At 33.1% G+C, this 10,821-nt stretch overlaps 1 protein-coding gene across 1 annotated transcript; it reads left to right on the top strand.

Annotated features, from left to right (window-relative positions):
- The first annotated feature begins 3,901 nt into the window (after positions 1-3,901).
- On the top strand, positions 3,902-10,796 carry LOC102613309 (uncharacterized). Its single transcript, XM_052445087.1, has 10 exons — positions 3,902-4,430; positions 4,595-4,781; positions 5,062-5,195; positions 5,294-5,406; positions 5,536-5,659; positions 6,128-6,277; positions 6,391-6,546; positions 7,399-7,478; positions 7,560-7,609; positions 10,482-10,796. Exons 1-10 carry the CDS (start codon positions 4,011-4,013, stop codon positions 10,619-10,621), a joined length of 1,554 nt encoding a protein of 517 aa, XP_052301047.1. The 5' UTR covers positions 3,902-4,010; the 3' UTR covers positions 10,622-10,796.
- The last annotated feature ends 25 nt before the right edge of the window (positions 10,797-10,821 follow it).

The following is a 10,821-nucleotide window of genomic DNA, read 5'->3' as shown; positions in this document are numbered from 1 at the left end:
TTGAATGTCAAATAAATAATATATTAAATACCACAATATTTTAACATTTATAAGTAAAACTATATTCAAGTGAATACATAATTATTTTGAAATTTTAATATATAAAATACCATAAATTTCAAATTTTATCGTATATAATATAAGAAAGAAAAAACAAGGATATTTTTATGTGGGGTAAATATCTATGGGTGAGTTTTGGGATAGACATGAAAAATAAATTATAAAACAGGGATATTTTTTACATTAGCAAGTAATTGACTTAATTCAGATTTCTCCATTAAGTAAAAAGCCAAAAAAATTAGCTTATTTTATTAAGTCAAAATTATCTAAAAAGTCTCATTAAGTTATAAAAACAAACACCTCTAATTAACTTAATTAATTAAGTTAAGTCATTTTAAGTCATTAAGTTAAAAAACAAACGCCACCATAGTCAATAAAAAAAATCACAATATAAAACACTCTGTGGCAATTAAATTTATTGATAAGTTGTATTAAGAAAATGTATTTTTTAATTAACATAAATAACTCTCTATATACATGTAGCTTACGTATTTATCATCTCCCCCCACCCCCCCTTCTCTCCTCTTAATTCGCAATAGGTTATACGTCTTTTGCAATTTTGTATAATCTATGGGAGTGGCTTCCTGAAGTAAAAGCTTAATTGAATGCTTATTGGATTGCCAAGAAGTTAAGGGCAAGTGGCTGGACGTGGGAGCTAGCCAACAAATAATATACCACTATAAGAGAAATTAAAATATGATGACGAATAATTGAATTTAACATCCAATAATGGGTGACATTAATTAAAGGTAAATGCAATGCCCCTTTAGCCATACCGTTTGAGCTAATTACATAATTGTTAAACTGATTTTAAATAATTACCTAAAATATCTATGCCGTTATTCCCGTAATTGTTGGATAAAAAGTTAAAATAGTATTTTTGTTTAATTCAAACAACACGATATGTAGCATGTGAAAGATAAATAATTATTAAGTATACTTTAACGAAAATATAAACACGTATCAATAGAGCTCTTTCAATAATTTTTAAAAATACAGGACTAATTGAATAATTAACTCAAATTATAGATACTAAAAGAGCATTTATCTTTAACTAAAATACATCATTCGTTATCATAGACTGACTATTAATGTATTATTTTTTTTCTATACACAATAATCTTACATCATGTTTGTATAAAATATTAATACAAATAATTGAGATTTATTTTCTTGTATGTTATCGTCTAACGACCATCAGTGATAATGATGATTTTGACAAAGGAGGAGCTCGCATCAATCATCGATGGGGAACTGTGATTTTCTTTTGGAGTGTGAAAAAAGGTAAGAAGAAACAGTTGAACAAAATTACCCATAAAAATTCAAAGAATTGAAATATATATTTTACCTTCGCATCTATGCATTTCTCTCTCTCTCTCTCTCTCGCTGGCGCTTAAAAATTGGAGTGGATTGTATTCGGCCTTCTCCTACAAATTAGTTGTTGGCGGACTGGTGGTGACGACTGACGCTTATCCTAGGCTTAAGCCTTAAGCCTTCTAGAGTTTGAAAATTCCTTAATTTTATTTGTATCTGTTTTAACTTTTGCCCCAAAGCTTTGGGGATAGGTTGGGCACCCAGCTAGAAAATGATTACAATATGAAAAAGTAAATTTTATCATTGACTCTTTCTCTCTTTTCTGGATGAACGACTCATCATCAACAGATCATCGAATCATGACCAAATCTTATTTGTCTTTATCAACTTCAATCGACTCCATTATCTTTTCATAACAACTAAACTTTATACTATAAAATTCTAAGTAATTATCAAATTAAGTCAAATTTTGATAATGACTTCAATTTTGCTGTACGCTCAATGTTTATTAATGGTAGGAGTTTGGTTTATCATGAATCATGTATCGTGCATGCATCGTATGCGTCATGAATGCCCGAGCAATTCTCAGAAATAGTAACATGAATTATGGTCTTATTTAAGATTGAGATATTGTAGTTTTTAAGCTATAGTTATTGTGGAAAAAAAACTATAATTATGAAATTAGAGTTAATAATATGTAATAAATATAAAATTTAAATAATAATTTTGAAATTATTAAAAATATAATAAATTTTCTATCATATAAGTAAAAAATCATATTAATATGCTATGTAAGTTATAATAGATAGTGTTTACCAAACACTTTAGAATTGTAATTTTTAAGTTACAGCTGTCCAACCTCAATCTTAAACTCACCTTATGTCTTTATATTGCTATTTTCTTTTATTTAACATTTTGTAAACCTAATTTCAAATGATCGTATTTATTTTCAAAATTACAAAACATATTAATCTAAAAAAAATTAATGTTATTTTCACATAAAGTTTTTGTACATTTACTTTTTTTTTTCTTTCTTTTCATAAATCTATAAGGATTCGATGTCTTTGTCTTTACACATCGAGTATTCTGTACTCCACTGTCAGTTGTGATCATGATGAAAGTCTAATCATAAAGTTGATTGAAAAACAACTTAAAACAGATAACTTTCAAGCACATAATTGAGTGCCTACGTGCTTTTAGTGGCTTTGCCATTTTTCTTTCATTTTCCTGTCTCGCCCTTTTCTGCATTTTTTATCTTTTAAATTTCTTTACGACGAACGAATGAATCCCATAACTTCAAAAAAGTAGTGGGCGGCACGCAAGAGGTAGGAAAGACAAATGTTGCCACGTGAGTCTGGCCCCGCTCGCAATCTTTCCACACACCAACGAAATAAATACCTTACCTTGTTTTAGCAAATACACACACAAGATACGATATCTTTATCTTGTCTCTATATAAAGTATTATGTAAATTAAATGTCTATTACTAAAGTCAGCACCTTATCGAAATTCCATATGTTACACCCTTAGTTATATTTTAATTAAAATTGTATCCCATTTGCTCCGTTTTAATTTTTTCGGCATAATATATATACATATGTGTGTGTATGTGTGTGCGTGTGTAATATTAAGAATCTGACACGTCGTGCTGTATAAAATAATATTATATTCTAAGATATGGAAAAATACCTTATTCTGATTAAATATTCGGACACAGTTATTGAATATAATTGTAGCCAGTAAGATACGAGGGTGAGACATATGGAATTTATTCGCACATAGTTTTATCATCACAAATTAATACCAACCGTTTATGGAATCAACAAGATCAAGAAGGGATATGCCGTGCTTAATTTGCCTATAGGGTCAGTTTGGCTGATATTCCTTAGTTTAGAGACTTTAAATTCTTCCCACTACGAAGGGTTAGAATTCTAACGTTACAAAGTGATGTGATTTGAGTTCCATGCATGTATAATATTCTCTCAAAGGTTGTGCTTTGTATGTACATCCTTATTCGGTCTGCCTCTCAATAGAGACGCACTACTTAAATATATGCATTTTGACTCTTAAGACATTTCGAATTAACCCACCCACTCGCTCCTTTCACACCTCTTCTTGAAGTAACCTAAGTTATATTCTCTATTCATTAAATAATATTTTTAATATTATCATGTTTCATGCATAAAGAATATTGTTCTTATCCTTTCATTTATTTTTTTGATATTGCTGAAGCTGATCCAATTTCAATCTCAGGGGAACGATGATACAATTTCTACTTGTTTGTGTGATTGTCGTTAACACACCAGTTTACATGTATTGAATGAGTTTATCTATAATCGATTTAGATTTTTATTACTTTCTTCTTTTTTTCATTTTTCTCCAAAAAAAAAAAAAAAGGAAAGATTTTGGATCTACAACAGCAAGCCCAAATGTAGCCCATAAAACCACCAAGAGCTGGGGAGGCCCATCATCGGCCCTAATGCTCCGATTCTTCCAAGACCAACCCAAAGAGCTGTCTTTAGTAAGCTCCCCTTTAGTCAAAGCACAGCTGAACCCCACTTTAATCCGACATCAAACAGTTTAACAGACGAGCTATCTTTCTCAGTCCTCACTGTCGCTGAACGCCGAAATTGACAATGCCAAAAACCAGACAGCAAAAGCAAAACTCACTGTATCTCTCTCCTGTTATCACCATCGTCATCATCTCCATTTTATCTCCGTTATCACTTGCATCACAGCCGTCCAAATTCAGGCGGGCCCCACGCTTCGTCGGAAAATTGTCACACCTAACTGAACCCCCCCAACGACAACAACAGCAGCAGTACCGGTATGAGACCCGATATTTCGAGCAACGACTCGACCACTTCAGCTTTGCTGATCTCCCGACATTCTCTCAAAGGTACCTGATCAACACCGATCACTGGGTGGGCCCCAACCGTCTGGGTCCCATCTTCCTCTACTGTGGCAACGAAGGCGACATCGAGTGGTTCGCCGTTAATTCCGGCTTTGTGTGGGACATCGCTCCCAGGTTTGGCGCCATGCTTGTCTTTCCCGAGGTCTGTTCATTCACAAGTTCTAATTTTTATTTATTTATTTTTTTAACCTTTAAATCATCTATTTCTAGCTTATCGAATAATATGCAAAATGAAAACGTTGAATTAGATTTTTTTTTGGTGATTACTTGTTAAGTTTGGAGTTGTAAACCAAATTTCAATGGCAGCATCGGTACTATGGTGAGTCGATGCCATATGGAAGCACAGAAGTGGCATATCAAAATGCTACTACATTATCATATTTGACGGCCGAGCAAGCTCTTGCTGATTTTGCTGTCTTTATTACTAACCTGAAGCAGAATTTATCGGCTGAAGCTTCTCCCGTAGTGTTATTTGGTGGATCATATGGTGGAAGTAAGTAATACATTCCTCATTCTCTTTGATTTTGTCACTTAAATTGAAATGATAAAAGCTCCAGGTAACTTAATGTCTTTTGCTAAGAACATTAATTAATAACTAATGCTATGCTATGCTACTGGTGATATTGTTTGTGGATTAGTAAGTCTTGTATTTGCTTACGTAGAGTATTTGTCCAGATCTTCATTGTCATAGCTAGGCTAAGGGCTGATAATAGATTGATAGAATGTGTATTGGTAATGGGCTGTGTCTTAACTTTGTTTTTTTAATGGAATAGTGTTAGCTGCATGGATGAGGTTAAAGTATCCTCACATTGCAATTGGTGCGCTTGCTTCATCAGCGCCAATTCTTCAATTTGAAGATATTGTCCCACCAGAAACATTTTACAACATTGTATCCAGTGATTTCAAGGTGTACAATGCCGTATCCGTTACTTTAATTTTTGGTTTAAGTATGTATTAAAATAATCAGTGTATGTCTTACGATATTATTGCTATCTTATATTGTAGCGTGAAAGTGCCAGCTGCTTCAACACTATAAAGGAGTCCTGGGGTGAGTTGGTATCAGTGGGCCAAAAGGAGAATGGACTTCTTGAACTGACTAAAACTTTCCACCTATGTCGGTAAGAAAAAGGAAATGTATATCTCTATTTCAGTGATGGATTTTTTCATTACTGAGTTGAAAATCCTTATTTATACTATTCTGTTCGACTTGACTTCTTTGATTTTTGAGCTTGGTGTTTGACTGACAGGGAGTTAAATAGTACAGAGGATCTTGCAGACTGGTTGGAATCTGCATATAGTTACTTGGCAATGGTGGATTACCCATATCCTTCTGACTTTATGATGCCTTTGCCGGGATACCCAATAAGAGAGGTTAGCTGGATTTGTATTTGATTTGGCATCATCAAATAATTTTTACCCATGCACTCAAGCACGTGTGTATAAAACCGATTTACAGTAAATCTTATTGCTCATATTGAAAATACAGATTGGCAATCTTTAGTTCACTTTGCTTCTATGTTGATTATGGAATAATGTATTTCATTATGGTGTACTCTTTACTAGGATTCCTGACTGGACTGTTTCATGTCTTATAAAATTTATATGTAGTTTGATTTTTATTTTCTCAGTTGCTAGGTAAAGTCTGTTATGAAACTGAAAATTTCGGTCTTGCTTCGAACTTTCCATAAACCTTTTAACTTACTTCAGAGGTGATCATTAACGGGTTCATGTTGCTCCAAAGCTTGTATCCAACTGCTATCACACATTATTATGTGTTCATATGGACTGTGGTTGCTTTTCTATTTTCTTTGAACTGATTTATCCATGCGAATTTTGTAGGTCTGCAAAAAAATTGACAATGCTCCAGATGCTACCAGCATTCTGGAGCGCATATTTGAAGGAGTAAGTGTCTATTACAATTATACTGGAGATGTTGACTGCTTTCAACTGGATGATGATCCTCACGGCTTGGATGGGTGGAACTGGCAGGTGTGACAGTGTCGTAGTGCTATAGTTCAAATAATTGTTACATATGGTAACATCAATATCTTAAAAGTATCATAATCTCTTATGCTCTCTCATTGGTTTATTTTCCTCTCTAGGCATGCACTGAGATGGTTATGCCAATGTCTAGTAGCCGAGATAAAAGCATGTTTCCTGCATATGATTATAATTACTCCTCTTTTAAAGAGGAATGCTGGAATGATTTCAACGTGATACCAAGACCGCGATGGATAACCACAGAATTTGGCGGACATGTATGGGAATTATTTTAATCTGATGGAGTGAAACTTGTCTCTTTCTAATCTATTGTTTGGGTAGAATGGCGTTCATATGATTGAAGTAACAAATCTATGCATGATAATCAGCTTGCTTCTTCCTTATAATTGTTTATTGGTCCACTCCCTTATCATAGTTTTTGTTTGAATTATACATATAGATTAGGTTGGACTTGCATTGTGAGTACTTGATAACTCAGTAGGTAAGGTCTCTTCCAGGAGCACGAGAGGTCTTGGGATCGAGTTCACTCTCACCAGGGTGGTCAAGCAGTCATTTATTTATAAAAATAAAAATTGGGAAATGACTTATTATAATTGTATTTTTTTCCTCCTCAAGTCTTGATAACCTGAAAACCTATGAAGTGATTCCTCAGCAACTTGTCTTGATCAGGATATAATTTCAAATCTATTGTAATTTTTATCTCATTACTGTCTTCTTAAGTTTCAATAGTTTCAAATCGGGTGATTATAGATATTTTATTAATAAAAATAAATTTTCGAATGGCATAAGAGCATCTTTGTTATTGTAACTATACTTGCTTACAATTAGTGGAGCTTATGAAATACTTTCCAGAACCCCTGATTCTACAGATTCAAGGATGCTCTTTTAGGTATAATAGCAGGGTGGTAACAGTGAGTGCCTATTTCTAAATGGATTGTTAGTGTATGAAAACATACAATATGCTCATTTGTGCTCTGTGGGATATGTTAAGTAAACAACCTGTCGTGTTCTATACATAACAAATAGCTCATAGTTCTATGATTCTATGATTCACTGCAAGTAAAATGCTTATCTCATTCAACACTTATTTTCTTTTTATTTTCGTGAAGGATATCAAGAGTGTGTTGAAACTGTTTGGAAGTAACATTATTTTCTCAAACGGTCTATTAGATCCTTGGAGTGGTGGCAGGTGATTTCTTCACAAAGCTCAGGTGATAGCTATTATTTCCTAAGCTTCACTGTTCTGATAGTGTTTTATTACTTGTTGCAGTGTTCTGCAGAATCTATCTGAAACTATTGTTGCTCTTGTCACAGAAGAAGGTACTGAAATCATCTTTCTATATGTTCACTTGAATTTATATTTTAAGGTGACCATGTCTTGAATTCACCAGAATCGCCTAGAACTGGTTGGTGGGTGAACTTTGATTTTTATAGTAGCAATTGTTGCAATGATTTAGGTGAGATGGTCATTGACTTCCAACCTTACTATTTTTGCCACTGGACTATGATTTTGGACCTGCTGATAGATAATCCTTTAATGTTGTGTTTACTTGCTGGAGTGGGAGTGAGGAGTGTAGATTCCTCTCACTCCAGCGTTTACTTACTTAAAATGGGGAGGGATTGGGAGTCCCACTCCGTGGGCCTCACCCATTTTTGGAGTGGGGAGTGGGAGTGGGACTCCCATTGGGGGAGGTGGGAGTGGGAATCCACTCCCACCTCTCCCATTTCTACCCTTTTTTTTATTTTATGTTTTATAATTAATAAAATAAAATAAATAATATTATATTTATTTAAATAATAATATTATATTTAACTAAATAATAATTTACATTGATTCTAAGTTTAAATTATTTTAAAATAATATTATTATATTAATAGAGAATTAATAAATATAATATTATTATATTTATTTTAAAAATAATAGTACTATATTTATTTAATAATAATAATAAATACTTTATTCTAAGAAAATATTAATTTTGTACTAAATAATATTATATTATTATTTTATATAATAATAAATTTAATATAATTATATTAAATAAAATAAAATAACATTTCATTTTATATTAAAATTAAAATTAATAATTTATTGTTCATAATTAAGAATATTAATAATTATAATAAATTTACAAATATAATAAAATAAATATTATTCATTAAATATATTTTTTATTAGTTTTGTAATTAAAAATTATAATTCTTTAAATAAGGATAAAATTGTAATTTGAAACTATTTACTCCCAATCCAAGACAAAGTAAACACATAAATTGGATTCTGATCTCCATTCCATGCTTCCATTCCAGTGTAAGTAAACAACCTACTCCCACTCCCACTCCACACTCCCAATCCTAGGATTCCCACTCCCCAGGATTCCCAATCCAATCCAAAAAGTAAACGCTACCTAAAAACACTATCTCCACTCTATTTCCATATAATTGGTGGTCAAACAAGCCAAAACTAGAGGGTCGTTAGCTTGATTTCATATCTGGCCCAGTAATCAAGATCAGGCAGGCATGGGAAGATTGTTGTCAATTTGTCAAGCTAACCGTACACTTGTTTGACTTCAAAAGGTAATTACCTAAATAAAGCCAGCAGCCCCTTTTTTGTGGTTCAGCGTTATGAGGAGGAGTAGTAGCTTTTGATTGATATGCCTTTGTGGCTTTGCCTGTGGTCTTGACTTTCTTGGTCTTTCGCCTGCCTCATTGCTGATCTAAGGCCTCAGTAAGAATGTTGTTAATCTTCAATGCAACCATGCAACCATCCTTTTGAATTTGTTTCATGCACCAATCAGTTGTTACTTAAATGTATGTTAAGGGTTCTTTACAGGATGTCTAGACTCCAAATGCAGTTTTGTTTTTCAAGGGCAGCATATCTAGGAAAGGCCACGGAGGGGCATGGTACCCTCATGTTCTTCCTAAGTCGCACACATAATGAATGTTCTTTATGGTCTAAGATTTGCCATAGTGGAACCATAAAAGGCCGAAGGGAACAAAAAAATTGTGGAACCCCCAGCATCATAATTTTTCAAAAAAGAAGTGCTAGGATAAGAAATTTGAGCTGGCCCCTGTTAGTTATCATTCATTAGAAAAAGACCGCAATCTACTTTATAATTTTAACAGCTAAAGTAGCCTTTATTGTACTTTGACCCCAATTAGTTATTACATCCAACAACATGACCCCCCAGATCAAAGGTTTTAGCTCCGCTATGATAATCATCCATTATTGATTGTAAAGCACCAAAGTAGTACAAGTTATTTGAATAGGAATTCATTAGAAATTTTAGGTGGATCACCTTCCTATATTATTATTTTTTGGTACAGAAATTCAATTATTATGTGAGGTGAGATGAGATGTCTTTAAAAGGAATAAAAAGCTATATATCTGAAAATAAATGTTGAATTTCAATTAAAGCTTCAGGCATGAAAGTATGCATATACTTATCTTGAAAATTGTGAGACTTACGAATTTATTGTCAGATTTAGTTATTTGTGATATTTATTTTGACATTGAAAATACAATCTGACTATAATTCATATTAAATGAGACAACTTCTGATATTTACAATCAAACTATTATTGGGACTAGTTTACATTAAATTTTATCAAGTATTGCCCACATTTTAACCCTCCTAATATTCGAGGGATGTCTACTCCACTTATATTTCGTAAGGGAGAATACTGCCTCCACTCAATTACACAATACAATTGAGGATGTAATTACCCCCACAATGCTTTTGTGGGGGTTCGAATTGTTGCAAGCAGTGCTATTTGTGATATTTTATTCTAATTATGAAACTGATAATTTTTGGCATGCTGAATTAATTGCAAAAGTACATTGGATCTTTTGACGTCATAAATATATATGTCTGAACAAGGTTATCTGTCTACCCAACCATTACTTTGTGACCTATGCAGCAAAGACACTTCCCTATCTGATGAGATAGGACCCAATTGAAGCTATATTTTCCAAGTGATTTGCATGATGCCATTCACTGTTTGATAAGTTGGCTATTTGTGTAAATCTGTCAGAAGTGTAAGTGGGGTCACTGCTCACTACATTATTTGTGGCTAAGTGATATGTTAGTAATCAAATGCAAATGAAAGAGTTAACGATATGTGATTATCATATATAGCTAAGCTGCAATTTTTTTAATCCTAGAAGCGGTCAATACCTTTTGCCATTCATCAGGTGCTCATCACTTGGATTTGCGTCCTTCTACCAATGAGGATCCAGACTGGTTGAAAAAGCAGAGGGAAACTGAAATTAAGCTGATTGAAGACTGGATTGATAACTACTATCGGGGGAAGAAAGCAACTTTCAACATGTAGGACTTAAAGATGGTCGAGATAAGTATTTGTGTAAATCTCTTTTTCTTAATATCTGTTTATTCTATTTTGCCAGCTGACATTTCCTCTCAGTCAAAACATTTCACTGGCACTATGGAACCTCGTATTGTAAATAGAAAGATATTTTTCTTTCCCTAAGGGGATGAAGTTACATTGACGTTCTGTGTGGGTGATAGTTTGCA

Source organism: Citrus sinensis, chromosome 7, assembly GCF_022201045.2.
Source record: "Citrus sinensis cultivar Valencia sweet orange chromosome 7, DVS_A1.0, whole genome shotgun sequence".
NCBI classification, from domain to species: domain Eukaryota; kingdom Viridiplantae; phylum Streptophyta; class Magnoliopsida; order Sapindales; family Rutaceae; genus Citrus; species Citrus sinensis.
Note: the sequence above shows the minus strand (reverse complement) of the source record. Positions and strands in the feature narration are given on the sequence as shown.